The sequence below is a fragment of the Triplophysa rosa genome, linkage group LG11 (genome assembly GCF_024868665.1).
Source record: "Triplophysa rosa linkage group LG11, Trosa_1v2, whole genome shotgun sequence".
Lineage (NCBI taxonomy): Eukaryota > Metazoa > Chordata > Actinopteri > Cypriniformes > Nemacheilidae > Triplophysa > Triplophysa rosa.
In genome coordinates, this window is record NC_079900.1 from 12,219,957 (window position 1) to 12,235,729 (window position 15,773).

General features: G+C 39.6%; 2 protein-coding genes across 4 annotated transcripts in view; both read right to left on the bottom strand.

Moving 5' to 3' along the window:
• The window catches only part of kcnh6a (potassium voltage-gated channel, subfamily H (eag-related), member 6a), a 30,708-nt gene extending 24,441 nt beyond the window's left edge, over positions 1-6,267 (bottom strand). Inside the window, exons 1-2 of one of the 3 annotated variants that reach the window (XM_057345164.1) lie at positions 5,701-6,265; positions 2,078-2,308 (exon numbers count right to left, since the gene is read on the bottom strand). In XM_057345164.1, coding sequence (XP_057201147.1) covers positions 2,078-2,308; positions 5,701-5,776 — 307 coding nt within the window. In that variant the 5' untranslated portion in view covers positions 5,777-6,265. Of the gene's footprint in view, positions 1-2,077; positions 2,309-5,700 lie in introns of all 3 variants that reach the window. The other 2 variants (XM_057345163.1, XM_057345165.1) reach the window with 2 other exon arrangements.
• Positions 6,268-9,397: 3,130 nt separating this feature from the next.
• Positions 9,398-14,993, bottom strand: gfap (glial fibrillary acidic protein). The gene is made up of 9 exons (XM_057345167.1): positions 13,923-14,993; positions 12,106-12,166; positions 11,920-12,015; positions 11,558-11,719; positions 11,337-11,462; positions 11,009-11,229; positions 10,874-10,917; positions 10,698-10,783; positions 9,398-10,489 (listed from the first exon to the last, which is right to left on the bottom strand). Exons 1-9 carry the CDS (start codon positions 14,417-14,419, stop codon positions 10,448-10,450), a joined length of 1,335 nt encoding a protein of 444 aa, XP_057201150.1. The 5' UTR covers positions 14,420-14,993; the 3' UTR covers positions 9,398-10,447.
• Positions 14,994-15,773: the final 780 nt, after the last annotated feature.

Sequence of the window (15,773 nt, forward strand, 5' to 3'; positions counted from 1 at the left end):
CAAGTTCATGTACCGTATATCTCACAGGCAAATACATGTTTGCCCCCGTAACAGAAAACTGTGAGGTGGACACTTTTTAAAGGTCCAGTATGTCCCCTTACATAAAATTCGCCATGTTGTATTTACAGTTGCCCCAAACGGACAAACTGCTCTAGAGAGCACGTTTCGTAAATACGTTATCTACTTCGGCAAAGAAGAAGAAACGTGATTACATTTTAGCCCTGTGTCAGCCACCATAGCGCTTCAAAAGGGAGGGGTGGAGTGAGCCGTAGGTTGCAATTCGCAACCTCATCAATAGATGCCACTAAATTTCACATACTGGACCTTTAAATGTAAATGACGTATAGTCATTCGTATAGTCATATAGTCATACCTCTTTAACAACACCTGAGTGAGTTATTTTTCATCGTGTTAGTCTGTCATAATTTGACAAACATACAGATCACATGACACTAAAAACACGGATGTAGTATGCCCTGAAGGTATAATACGTACTGCACCCACACATACTGTAGAGAATGTATTGTTTTGAGTGTTAACTACTACAGGTCGTACTGTCATAGTAGATTTTTCTGTGTGGATAATGACTCTCTCTCTCCAGCACAGTACTGTATATGTAAGTTATGAGAGATTTGTCAGTGGATGGTCTTTTCACCATTTAATCAAAACTGAATTATATTAGATTTATCAATGCAGATCATTATTTGTTAAAAAATTAATATTCTCTAGATTATTGTTCTTAAAAGTCATGGCAATACAATGAATTGAACAATATCCTACAGCCAGAGTCATTAAATTCTAGTTTATAAAGTCTAAACTAAAACTATGTGTCTTACAAGCATGTTTTATCAGTCAAATTAAATAAAGATGTTTGAGTAAATGCTGACGTTTTCCCTGAACAGTTTTCATGAAAAACTGTTTTAAATACCAATGTATCAGAAAGCTGTATGTAGTCCAAACACACTGACAGTCACACAAACACACAACTAGACACCCACACACAGGTGCTGCCGTTCGAGAGGCCCATATTCCCCCAGGAAATAGATAAAAACCCACGAGAAATCCTCCAGCTCCAAACCCCCTCAGATAAACATGCAGATGCTCGAGAACATTTGAAGGGCGCTTATATTTTGTCTATAAGACTCTAAAAGATAAACTGTCTTTATGACAGTGCTATTGAAAGCACCATGCATTACACTTTTAACCCAAAAACAACTAGCAACAGAAAGCCAATAAAGGAGATATGACATGTTGCAAACCGAAGGGAATGAGAAGAGAGTGACGAAGAGGCTGGGCAGAAAAACCAGAGAAAGAACAGCATGATTAAAGTCAGCCAGACCTCCCTCAGCTCTTCACTAAAGCAGGCCATCAACCACTCTAAATATAGATCCTGCAATAACACACACACACACGCACATGTCTGGTTTATTATCTCCGTGGGGACAGTCCATAGGCGTAATGGACACACACGCACGCACACACACACACACACACACACACACACACACACACACGCATACACGCATGCGCGCACACACACACACACACACACGCGCACACACACACAAACAAAGGTGCTGTTTATTCTCCAGCTCAACTGTGACACACACCTAGAAGCTGAATTCACTAAAAATATGTTAATGGTAGAAACAGAGCGATGCCACACATGAGCACATTGGTCCACGGGTGCGTCTTGTGCTAGATGACTAGTTTAGTAATAGGGGTGTGGGGTTCTGGAGTCCCGTTGTCATGGAAATGTTATCAGTGCACCACTTCCTGACCGAAAGAACACCTGTCCACTTTTTAGCTCAGCTACAACGCACACACACAAGCTTAACAATTTGTGGAGGGTCAGCCTATCCTTTCATCTGTTCCTGTATGAGGGCACTGTAGACCGGTAGAGTGGGGGGAGGCGGTTCTGTTGATGTTTTGGTCATGGCTGTAACTAGCAATGAGGACTCCAGACCAAGGTACATTTTACATATTCAAAAATAAAATTGTAAGCTTTCTAAATGAATAAATGAATATAGTAGCCTAATGAGTATTTACACTGTTAATCTCTCTCAGTCCAGCATACCTTCTTTAGAGTAGTAGAGGATCTCCACCTTGCGTTCCTCTGATCCGAGAAGTGCCTGTGCCAGCTGTGTCAGGGCACTCTTCATAGTGCCCGGCCCCACCAAGAACTGACAGGTGCAGGACTGCTGCATGATCTCCGCCCGCGAGAAACCAAACATCTGACAGAAGCCATCGTTGCAGTAGATGATCCCGCAGTTCTTCATCTGGGCATTGGCTATTAGGAACTTACGATCTGCGGATGAGTTGATGAAGAGAAAATAAATATGCCGTTAGGTGAGGACTAGGAGAAAAACACTAACAGAGCTAGTCCTTTTTATTGAGACAATATGAAGAGAAAAGTTAACGTGATTTTTTTTAGTATTCGCGTTTGCTTTAATGGCAGCGTGCACTGTGGTGGCAATGACTAAAAACTCAACTTGAGCAAAACCAGACAATGTTATCATGAATTGACAATGTTGCAAAGATCATCAGTGGAGCATTCATTATGCGCTTGGATGGAAGCAATGGTCAGTGTCACACATTTCTTTAGTCAGTACAGTAAAGAAACCTTTTTACATTTACAAAAAAGCATAATTTAGGATGTTTAATAATCTATCTGTGGTGACTGCTCGTTGTGTCTCCTTGTTTTCCATACACACAATGCCTTTTATACAGTAACTGTATCTTATCTCTTAAACCTAAAGCATACTTCACTTTTTACGTGTAAGCCAGAGTCAGCGCAAAGTGCGTGATGCAAATTTCAGCATTTTTGTAACCGCGCATCATTTTTCGTTTGCGCTGCTTAACTGCTCCTTACCAGGAGAGGTATTGCAATTTTGTCGCAATGCACATGCGTCGAACACCTGTAATTATACTTTGCAATGCGAGTTCAACTGTGTAAAAAAGTAACTATACTTAAGGCTTAACATGCACAACCATCCTCTAAACACAAAATTATTTTTAACATTTCTAAAAAAGGTAAAAATGACTAGTATTACTGTGGGGACATTTTTTTTGCCATAGGGGTTTAACCTTAACACAGGCATAGATATTTTCTTTCACTGCTTGTCAAGACATGTTATGTCTGTATTTCCGGTGGTTGGTGTCATAAGCAGGAAATCTGCTGACAGTTGTATTATCAGCATACCCATCAGCTTCACTAACAAGTGAAAAACACAATCTTTGCCTTTCTAATGTATTCCAGAGAGCAACACATCTAAATGATGTTAAAAGGTTTAGGTTTTGTTTTGAACAGAAGATATTTGTTTTCTATTTGGCCATTTTCTATATATATACACTGTTTATGCTGTTTATGCTTTTATCTCTAAATCTCAATGCTGTTTCTCCATCTCTGAATAGTAATGGTGACAGGAACTTTAATGACCCTCAGCATCATACTCATTATCGCCTTTTTACTTTAGGAACAGAACAGAACACAATGCACTGAGATGGTTGCCTAGCAGCCACAAAATGACACTTAGCCCTAACTGATAGGGAGAGAAGGGAGGAGCTGGCTCATGATCACACATCTACATGCACTAGCACACATATGCATACATGTATACCTAAAAAGATAAAAAAGAGTTCAATGCAAAATACACATAACTGACTTATGCAGAATAGGGTGAATGAATTAAGAATTTTATGATACATCTGTTAAATATTGAGGGCAACTTGTAAAAAGACAAATAAAAATATATAAACAGCCTGTATTCATTTTTTGTTTGTTTTACATATAGACTAAAATGCTGTAAATTAAGAGACTTTAAAAATAAGAATCTGTGCCACTACCAAAAAATAAAAAATATTTTGTACATGAAATGAGCATATAAAATATGCTTTGTATTGATCATTGAAATTATTTAAAGCATGGACCCTTTTTGACCATTTATTTAAAATTGTGTTTAGGTTGGAATTTGAGGCAAAGATATGGATTTAAGTTCAAATGAGAGTAAGGGTTAGGATTTTGTTAATATTAAATAACTCTTCCTGACAAATCCTGAAAGTGTACTTGTAGCAGTATGGGGTGGGGCTTCCCTTTAATTGTTGCTCCCTGCTTGAATGAGCAATTAGGGTAATAAGGGCTGGTGTATTTAAGCACATTAGCAGGAAGCAATCGAACGTAGGTGTTATGCCCGCCCCTCTTCCGGTCTTCAGTAACTGTGGGTCAGCCGGTCCAGTCAAGCCTCTCGGGAGTTGCGTCAAGCGCCCGATTAACGCTTGTAGGTAGGCTTGCGATAGCAATGCTATGGTTGTGGTTAAGTTTTTCTAGTGGACTTAATATGCCTTTTATGAAGGCATCCTATTTCTAGATGTTTGTTCGCCCGTGGATTCGAGTATGTATGATGTAGTTATCTTTATATCAATCTGATGAGTATTTTATTCAGTGGTATGTTTGTTTGCAGCCTCGCGCTGTTCACACGCTGTTTGTTTCGGTTTGTTTTGTTTTTCTTGTTTACTAGTTTTCAATATAACTTACTTGTATTATGATTATGAGGGGGTTTTTTTTCTTTTCCATTTTGTCATTTCTGTTTTGAGAGTCCCGTGTAATCAGTCGGCACCGGGCCGTAAAGGCTGAGTTGGTAGCGCGTCCTTATCCCTGCAACATTTCATTGTCGTTTCATTTTGGGCTGGTATAGTACACGCTGAATATATTGTCAACCGATGTGGTCATTTACTGAATGATTGCCTTTTTTGTGTCTTTTTTGGTTTACGTATTGAGTAAGTGATTAATATTTGCATTGGACTTCTTAACCCCTCTATTCTGGTTTTTAACTAGTTAAAATCAAGACTGAGTGTGCGGAGGCTAGTCACGTGGGTGGAGCACCAGGTTGTTGCACGTCTTACTAGTGTTTGCTGTGCACGTGTGTGGTTGAGCACGATTCTTTTCAGCTAGTTTGCCACCCCTGAGGTAAGCTTTAGCCTTGTAGTTCCTAGTAACTAACTTGTCCTTGTGTATGGTCCAATTTAGCTTTCCACATTTGATTGTGACCCGAGTAACCTTTTTTTTTTGAGGGTGTCTTTTTTTAATCTTGCCAGTTTTTAAAACGACTGCTATAATAAACTTTGTGCATATTTGCCTATGATAATTTGGGGTTGCTTTTATTTTTGAAATAAACTTTTTTGTTGTTGAATGCAATTACACGTCTCTGTCTTCTCCTTGCACCACCGAACCTAGCCAGAGAATACCATCCGGTTACATACTGAATGAATGTCGTGCCACCTGTAACATATATTACGTTAGGTCTTTTTGAAAATGTGAAGTGGGGGGGGGGGACAGGAAATATTTACTAGCCTAATTTATGATCCGAAAAGAAACAAGCAGGTGCACAAAACCCACCAGAAAAAGAAAAGCATGACCGATGGTGATTAGCAAATTTGGGTTCAAAGGATAAGCGACACATCCCCTTTATGTAGCCCATGTGCACAATGCATAAGAACTGTCACATGAATGAACCGCCATAGGAACACGTGTCTGACCTATACGCTTCAAACGTACAGTTTGCCACGGCGTATTTCGACCCCCCCTCCCCCACAAATCAATAATTCAAACATTGCTGAATCTATTTTTTTAATAAACTATAACAATCTAAATATTTTACATGTAAATAACAATTGTAGCAAAGCTGGAGTTTCAAAACTTACTTTGTCCGTCGAATTTCCTGATGATGGTGTCCAGATAGGTGTTCTGGAGAGCGACGTGTCCCCGGCGCACAGGCATTTTCACGCGTGGACCGAGCCGTGACACTCAGGAACCTCTTATTTTTCTCTCTTCGTCTTTCAAGAAGGATGATTGCGAAAGAAAGAGGAAGATATGCTAGAACTCGATCACATGGTGCCGGGGGAAACTCGGCGAGAATGCTCTCGAAAGTGAAGTCTCCGAGTTGCAGCGCTCGTTTGCTAGGGATGTTTATAAGAGCGAGTCTGATTTCAAATGAAGCGAATATTTTCCCGTTTCAGGTCTCGCAACTCCGCAAACATCAATGGCAGTAGAAATGCCGCGCTGTTAGATAAAATGTCGTTGCGCGCTGTGGGAATGCCACGGGGTGCTCTCTGAAAACAGCCGGAACATGTTAAAACAAAAATCGCAAAAACAACAGGCAGGCAGCATGGAAAACTGAAGCGCGATATTTTAGAGGTGACTGCTGAAGCTCAATGTGAATGTAATGGTGCTTGGGGAGGTACTAGACGCAGCTGTCACTTTTGACAGAAGGCAGATGCGCGCTCACGATGCTCTCTCTCTCTCTCTCTCTCTCTCTCTCTCTCTCTCTCTCTCTCTCTCTCTCTCTCTCTCTCTCTGTGTCGTTTATCAGGTAGGTTATGTCCTAGTGGGATCCAGTCCACACAACGAGCAAAACAGTATTCCTCTCACAATTTATACTTAACACTTGATTTTAGAATAACAACATTCATTACATTTAAAGCATGCAGCAGCAGCTGTGGTAAAGAGATGAGCATGCAATTCAAGACCAGCTTGGATTTCACAAATAAGCGTGAAGAAAAACATTTACTTGTACAACTCATGTGATATAAGATTAAAGAGCAGGTGATAAGTAGCCTAGATGGAAAACGGTGCATGGTACTGTCCTAAGTCAGATAAAAGAAAATTCAAGAGGTTCAAAAAGATAAGTATGGTCAACACCTCCCGTTCGGGAAAGCTCTGTAAAAAGTACAGTGTTTTATACAGTGATTAATCATTTCTCCAAAATAACTGAAAATAGCCTTCTTGTTTGTTAGTCAATGTGTTTATTATTCATAAAACAGCAATCCGTTTCTTTCAATTAAACATATATTATAAACAAATTTTCACATTGTAGTGTGTTAACGTTAATAGAGCTGTCAGTAAGTTTTGCAGTGTACTCGTTGTTTGATGAAACGGGATCTATACTTAGACACCAGTAGCACATGTCCATAACAACTAGCGTGAGGGTTTCTTTCTTGATTTCCTGCATTGGGTGACACAACAGTTGATATAGTTGTGTATTGTATCATAATGGTTTCCAAAATAATTAAATTACCCTTGTGATCGACTGTTAAAGCACAAATAAAAGTGAGCTTTCACCCCATCACCTCTGTGAATGTTTCGGTAACATCGCAGAATGGAAAAATCCCCCATCTGTGTCCGGCCAAATGAGAACATCACTACTGAAGTGTTTTATCTGGCCCACATACTTCTAGTTTCACAGGCATGAGCCCGAGCTGCTGAACTGATAACCATAGGAGAGACTCAGAGAAAAACATCTGACACACTTTAACATTCATGCATCATCTAACGCACATTGTACATTTTATCATTACATGTCCTGGGAATCCATGACTCGCCCTGCAAGGTCAAAAGCTTGTCTTACGTAAGCCCACGTCTTATAACGGTTCAGAAATGTTCCACACATACTGACAAACACATGCAGCTCTACCAAATAAGTCCCTCAGTCTCACCCGCCACACTAAGCTCATATGAACGGTTAGATAAACTTTCCCCCGCTGCATGGCAAACATGCAGGCGAATCAGAGAGGTCTTCAGGGCTATAGTCAAACATCTCTTATTTAACCTCAGTCTGATCCCTCAGCGCCGCCAGCTCTTACTCAGGCACCCAGAGAATCCTCACGAAGCATGTCACAATCTGCCAAGTCTGTCATTTGGTGTCAGACCTCTTTACAATCACCCTAATCCTTCCATCTATCTCAACACATTTCTGTGTAACATCCAGCGGTGCTGTTGGTGTCTGATGGGCAGAGATATTGTCACTACAGTCTTCTGACACTCATCTTCTGACAGTCTTCACAAATCCTGGGAAATTAGTTTTTATCTCGCTCTCTCACAGACACAAATTAAGAGTCTATTTTTGCTCTGCTAACAGAAATAATACAAAGCAAGATGAACCATTGTGTGTTAGACAATTGAAGTGATGCAAAAAGTGAATTTCAGGTGCTATTATCAGAAAACTGGTAGCAGCATTTCAAATGACATGACTCTATAATAACCTGCTATTGTGCCTGTACCTGCAGTACTAGGCTTGCAGCCAATGTTTCCTACTAAATCTTGTGTGGCATATAAGATTTATCTGCTTCTGGAGGGACTTTCTCCTGAACTGGAGTTTCATGCCCATGTTAGCCTCTGATACAGAAATAAGTCTGCATACTGATTTATTTCTTATACAGAGTGTTAACTTGGAACCAGTCAAATGTCCAGATGATATTAAAGCATGTGTTGTGTGTTAAGTATTGCCTTTTAGATGTTTAAGAAGTTGTTTGTCTTTAACACTTCTTTGTAATGCATCAGTGGGGACGGCATGTAATTATTCCTCTCAGATGCCCTTGTAACAGTTTCCGCGTCCCAGATGACTCATTCAATATGCCCCAATTTCTCCAGATAAGATACTGGTAAAGGTACGGTCGGCTATTTCGGAAAGGCAAGCTATAGTTTTGAGCATAATATGACAAACATTTAATGGTCCTGTGTCTTCTATTATCGGGATGTGAAGAGTTTTTCCAGGATAACAAAAAATGTTTCAGGAACTTTAGTCCAAACGGTGCTGGAAAATGATCTCAAAGCTTAATGGTTTTCTTTTAATTTCATAAATTTGGATTTTGGATTCACTATTTCTTTCTTGCACAGTGCTTATAGAGATAGTCTGGTGAATACTGTATGTTCCCAGATTGTGCCAGGCATTTTTTGAATTTCCAAAAAAGAAGTTGCGTAAGCTTGATCTGTATGGCTAAGGTAAATGGAGTCTAGACCAGCAAATTTCTGCCCATTCTGTTCAAATAGTTACGTGCAGAGTGGTTTGACAAACTGTACAAAGTGCACTGTCACATTGACTTCATGATTTTAATATTGTTGCTTTAATTTTAATTTCAGTAAGAATGTTTTAACCCCAAAGACTCGCTGGTATTGCAAATATTATACGTGGTGCATTTTCAAACTAATAATATCCATTAATATGAACAGATCCTTAGTCTTACTGATTTTATACTGACCTTGTAGACCAAGAATGTGTACGTGACGTTGACTTCTCGTCAAAAAGAGATTTCCCTTTTGTAAGCCTGTGAATAGATTTTGTGGTGAGAATGCTCTTCCGCTTTAAGTTTCACTGCAATAGCTAAACCTGCATGCATTTATTACATTGATATCAAACAGAATTGAATAGCATTAATAACATAATTGCATCATTCACCTCTGTCACTCAAGCCTTCTGACTCATTGAGCCCTTGTCAGATATTAGTAAAGACATCACATGTGATTGAAGATTCACTGTCTCTTCCCATTGGCTTCACTCATTGGACATTAATAGAAAGCCATTTACTATTATGACACATTGAGTGAGCATCCACTGTGTATAAGATTATGAACAGACAATTTCCAACGAATTTTTTATTGTTATTAATATTAGCTGCCACAAAAAAGTGACCTATGTTAATCATACAAGAGTACTGTAGAAATGTGGCCTTCTTCAGTGCACAACATAGTTCACTTAATTGTTACTTGATAGTATTATCTCACAGTATGACAATAAAATGTTTTAGTAACAATAAGCAAAAGCAGAAAGGGGACAAATTGAATATTAAACATCACTGAAATTTGTTTACATAATGGGTAACAGTATGTGACTAGAGTATCATAATGAATTCAATAAGAGATGGAAAAAGTAAAGAATGGTAAGGGTTTTAGATTAGAATTTTCCCGCTTTCTATATTAAATCATTTTCCTATGGGTCAAAAAGTCAACAAACGTCGTTGCATTTAAAGCATTTTAACCTGGGTCCAAAGAGATGAGCAACAGTGAGGGGGGAGTTCTGGGCAAATATTCATAAAATATTCACATAGCACCGCTGACATAATCATCCCTTTAAAACTCTCAAAGATCCCGGTTTTTACAGTTTCCTTCTCCTTTACTTTAACACTGATCATTCGGATTCAAATACCACCATATTCTGCTCGTTTTCGTCAAGTCTACAACACATTTCAGAACCTGTTTTCTAAGTTTGTGCTTGACAAAACCTACATTGCTCAAACCATTCTGCTCATCCTGCACTCTGACCACTAACTAACTAAACATCTTGTTTTACTTCCTTCATCTGTCCAACCATGACTTTTAATGGTACAATCAGAGATAAACTAGTCTACTCCCACGATAGACTCTTCTTCATAACATAGAGAGAGAGAGAGAGAGAGACAGATAAAGAGAGAAAATAAACAAAAGAAAGAAAAAGCCTTCTGTTTTTGCTCATACTAGCCTATAGTTGCTCTAACTCAAAATAATTGCATTCTTTTTTTTTAAGCACATGACAGAACTCTAGCAGGGAAAGTTGACAAAAACATTGACGATGTTGCCTTGATCACAGCATCCAGAAGCGTTATGAGGGAAAGCAGCCGATCCAGTGCCTGAGTATCATTACGGCAGATCCTTTCGCTCAGTAGTGGACTCTTTAATAATCTTTGAAACAGAGATTTTATAGGTTAGCTTTAGCTGAAACAGATAGCAACAATTTAAACGAACAATGTTGTTTGAGGTTGACCGTGTGTTGTGAGAGAGATTGTTGAAAAATTAAACACTGCCATCTGCTGGTGATGAACCAGAGGTGCGTTCAGCTGCGGTGGACATTATGTAATTTACAGTAATAAATAGCATGAATATAGTTTACCTCCCCATCACGAGTCTCAACAGTTCGCACAACTATGCTTCTCTTCACATGTGCTTCTGGAGTCAGCCTGGTGTCCATGCTGGTCTCTAACAAAACACAACACAGCACGTACTAGTAAATAAGAGACATTTAAGCTGTAGAAAATATCAGTAATAAATAACAAAAGTATTAGTCACCTCTAAACTGTAAATTAGTGAAGTTCTGCACAGGAACTGTGATTCTAGAAAAAGTGAGAAAAAAACATGAACCTAATTAGTGAATCATTTTATCTTTTATTTGATTGTCAGTTTAGCCTGTTCCATCCTTCTGACCTGGTCTCCTCCCCTTCCAGCAACTTCCTGTAGGTGGCAATCTCAATATCCAGGGCCAGTTTTACATTAAGCAGGTCCTGGTACTCCTGCAGGTGTCTGGCCATCTCCTCCTTGAGCATTTGGATCTCATCCTCCAGATGGGCAATGGTATCCTGATGACCAGCTGTCTCCAGCGTAAACCGCTCATCCATCTCTCTGAGCTGGCGCTCAAGGGATTCGTTCTTAAATTGAATAAAAGAGGTTTGAGATTTAAAGGTGAGAGAGGATTTTATTTTTATTCTTTATTTTTCTTAACCCAACATAACTGTTATAAGAGTGAAACACTCACAGTCCCACGGAGAGATTCCAGGTCACAGGTCAGACTCTGAACCTGTCGACGATACTCATTGGCCTCCTGCTTGGCTTGTCTCAGAGCCTCTGCGTTACGATTGGCTGCATCAGTCAGATCAGAGAACTAGGAGGAGCAAATGCTGTTTAGATCACTTTTATATTTAAAAAAAACGATGAAAATGTATACTAAAGAGAATGGATGTGTGTGTGTGTTTATACCTTTGATCGATACCACTCCTCAGTCTCTTGCATATTAGAGGTGGCCATGGCCTCATACTGAGCTCTGATGTCCTTCAGTGCAGCAGTTAAATCTGGCTTAGATACATCCAGATCCACATGAACCTGTTGGGCCATCAACTGCTCCTGCAGCTCTCTCATCTCCTACACACAGAACAGATGCAAGAAGAAAGAAAAGGAACCACAAATCAGATAGTGGAACGGTTTGGTATCGTGACATTTTTTTTATTCTAAAGAGATTTGCAATAATACATATGCAGGTCTGATTTTTGCTGCCTGTCTCAACACAACTTCAGAGTAAAATACAAATTCACTGAACAGACTGAAGGAGAGAGATTACAAACCTCCTCATGGACCTTCTTCAGAAAATTGATCTCATCCTGCAGAGCATCAATCTTCCTCTCCAGCTGTACGCGGTTCATAGCAGCTTCATCCACATCCTAGCGTCAAGATTCACAAGATGCATGACAGTAATATAACTAACTTATTCATGATTCACATAAATGAGATGGGAATAAAGGGTTTCTTACTTGTCTGAAGGTGTTGAGGTTATTTTCTGCCTCTTGCCGAAGGACCGTTTCATCCTGCAGTCTGAAAGAGTGATAAGAAATCAGGGATCATTTCTGAAATGAATTTTCTCACTCAAGTAATTTTCTCACGCCCGTTTGGGGCGGGGCGGCTGGAAGTGCTGGACATAGTTCAATATAGATCACTCATGCTTCATTAGATATTCACACGCATACACGAACACGCTGCAGATACTGTGTTTCCCACGGGGTGGAGCTGAAATACATTTCACATTTTTCATGTGACGCTGGAATTCCAAAATGATCGGATACACCAGACAGAGTTTGTACAACATACATCAACACAAGCAATAAACAACTTCTAGTTGTCTAGAAGTAAGCACTTTGCGTTTGGATGTTGTTTCAAATATTTGATCATCTCTATCAACTTTTATTTGTGTTGTGCATTGATGTTTGGTCAATATTAACTAGAGATCTGGCTGATATTTATATGTGCATCCATTCTCCTGTCAGGGATATTTTAAGACATGCTTTCGTTTTTATTCATATCGAGATGTTAAAATAAATAGTTCACTGAATATCTTGAAACTTCCTGGTATGGAAAGCAGCCTATTGCTTAAGATTTCAATCAGATAAAAATATGCAGGTTTGGCCTTTGGTTATAAATGTGGTTCTTCTCTCTCTGGCTAACAACAGACATCTGCACGGGGTGTGTGTGGCTTTTGTGGAAGCTGTACTGAGGTATTGTGCCCCTCTCTGCCCCCATACCATTCTGTGTGTAAGACTTGAAAAGAGAGGCAGTGTGGGATAGAATGAGAGAGAAAGACATTTAGAAAAGGAGAAATGAGGAGCCCCTCAATGAATTGTTTTCAAGTGCTATACATTTGTGAATATTGACATTGCAGTATAGTGCTTGTGTTAAGAAAAGCCCAAGATGCTGAAACACTAATGCCTAAAATGTTCTTTAAAGCTGTTCTTTCCTTAAGGGGTATGAGGTTCTATGACATGGCTGTTGACCTTTTTTTTTGACGTTATTGTCCTGTTGCTCTTAGCATTCTTTAGCATTTAACTTGAAATGCACGTCACACCACATGACTAAAAGTACGTAGACAACCCCACCCACATGTGCTTTTATTTCATTTAATGATTTCACTTAAAGCTTGTGCCCTAATAGAAACTTTCACATCAATTTGCTGCTACAAAAGCTTCCACTCTTCCATAGTCTTTTTATTAAATGTTAATTTATTCAATATTAAACGTTGCCCCTATAAGCATCAGTGAGGTCAGTTCTCAGCAAACTTTGACTTTGAGTTAGCCAGCAATTTCATCCTTTGAAAAGCTTTATAAAAAATCTGTGTAAAAGTAATAAAACCACTAAAGTTTCTCAGAACGTTATCTGTCGGAAGTACGTTGATATAATCCATATTTAGTTTATGAAACATGCTCAGTTTCTTATTCATAAACAGTATCCACTTGTATTTTCTTTTTTGTTGTTAAACTGTTTTTAGTCCTGGCTCACTTGTTCACTTAGGTGAGGTAAGATATGGCCAAAAATAAATAAATACATTTTACCAACTTAATTGTTTTTAAGTGCAAAAAAGTCTAGTGATACGCTTTTATTTTGCATTCGAGAGAATCCAACATTACTTCTGTGTGAAAAAGAGCATCTTGAGGAAACATGGCCATGAACACTTTCAGTTTAAACCAAATGATTTGCACGTGTCCTTCAATTCACTAAATGTTGTGGATAATTTCTGCAGTATTTCAGACCCTTTTTCACTTAGTTAATAGAAAAATGTTCAATTCAGGAGTATTCTTACCTCTGTTTAACACTGGCCAAGTCCGAGGCCAGGTTGTCTCTTTCTATCTCCAGTCTTGCTTTTCCAGTGTTGAGGCTGTCCACCTGTCTGCGGAGCTCCCTCAGCTCCTCCTGGTAGATGTCGCCCAGTCGACTCGGCTCCTTGCCCCTCAGCTGGTTCAGTTCTGCCACCAGCATCTTATTCTGCTGCTCCAGGAAGCGGACTTTCTCGATGTAGCTGGCGAAGCGGTCGTTCAGCCCCATCATCTCCACCTTCTCGTTGGTGCGAGTCTCCCGGTACTGGGCCTTCAGCAGGGAGTCCGCCGAGAAGTCCAGCCGCTCTCCACCTAGGGACAGGCGAGAGGTGGAGTGGGTCATGGGGCTGGAGGTGAGGTGCCGCGGGCTGCTGTGGAGGGACAGGCGGCTCGAGCTGAGGCGGCTGGTGATTCCCACGGACGGGGAGCCTCCTGGAGTCCCGAAACGCTTTCGGTAGGACGAGTAAACACGTTGGGTCTCCATGGTTAGGAAAATGGGTAAGTGGGATCGAGGGTGGGTGAGCTTCAGGCTTTTATACAGGAGGTGGGGGGAAAGGGGAAAAGAATGGGTTAGAGAGAAAGGAAGAGTGAGAGAGAAGGTCCAGTGGGGAGGGTGAAGGGCAGGAGGGGGTTGAGCCCAGAATTGTTTGTGCTTGTCTCCTGACTGCCTCTTTTCATTCTATTCTGTGTCACTTATGTGGGGTGCACTGTGTGTGTGTTTATGGGGACAGAGTTTGAGAAAATCCTATTCACATCACCGCTGGAACAGAAACACTGAGAGAGAGACAGACTGTAGTAGCTCTGATATTTGAGTATTGGTTTAAATCTGTCTCGCTTTTGTACCTCTTGTGAGCCAATGTGGAGTCCCTCTCCTCCTCTTACAAAATTCCTGCTGATCTGTGGGGGAATTTAATGGTGTCATGGACCACTAGAGACGTTACGTAATTGTATCATTGATTATTAAGAGTCTAGTCTAGTGTTTCTTTTGTGCTGATCTGGGAACATTAAACACTGACCGTTAAGCACCAGTGAGTCATATCTGTTTACTCGAAAAATCCAAAAACTAGTTTACTCACCCTTATGTTGTTTTTAAGACATATGATTGGCTTTCTTCTATCAAACATAAAGCAGATGTCAGGACACACAGCTGTGGGCCACTAAACTCACGGCCTGCAGGAAAGACCCTGAAATCTCACAAAGGTCTTTATTAAAGTTTCAGAAGGGATCTCAACAATGTCAGAAACTGAGCTCAGATTTTCCAAGTCAATATTACTGAAGATATGAGTCTGAAAATACGAAATTTACCCAAATTTACATTATTACCTATTCAATCTACATACTCCATACTTTTAATGCATTTTAATGTATTTGTCTCGTTTGTTCCTTTGTTCCTTTCTACATTTCTACAAAGCAATTTTAGGAGAATTTGAGGAGATTATGAGCCTGAAATAGAAAAATGGTGAGGTAAGTGTAGTGTAGGATATATACAGTATGCTTAAGACAACATTATATTTATATATTAAATAAAGTTAAAAAAACAACCAATCACCATTTTTTAAACACAAAACAATACTTAGACATATGATGTGTTTTACTCAAATGTAATTGAGTTAGTTTAAGACTTTCAATACCTTTAAATAAATGAATACATGAAAATTTAAAGGGGCCATATGACACGGCGTAAACTAATATTATCGTTTGTTTTAGATGTAATGCAATGTGTATGCATGATTTAAGGTTCAAAAATGCTGTATTTTCCACATACCGTGCATGTTTGTATTTCCTCTTTGCCCCGCCTCCCTATTATTCTCAACCTATCAAGCTGGCATAGCTATTAC

Excerpts from the sequence above, each read along its gene's own strand:
- gfap (XM_057345167.1), bottom strand. The coding sequence starts at position 14,419 with ATGGAGACCCAACGTGTTTACTCGTCCTACCGAAAGCGTTTCGGGACT. Across the intron at positions 12,167-13,922 it reads TTGGCCAGTGTTAAACAGAG|ACTGCAGGATGAAACGGTCC; the intron begins GTAAGAATACTC and ends TCACTCTTTCAG. Across the intron at positions 11,720-11,919 it reads TGAAGAAGGTCCATGAGGAG|GAGATGAGAGAGCTGCAGGA; the intron begins GTTTGTAATCTC and ends TTCTGTGTGTAG.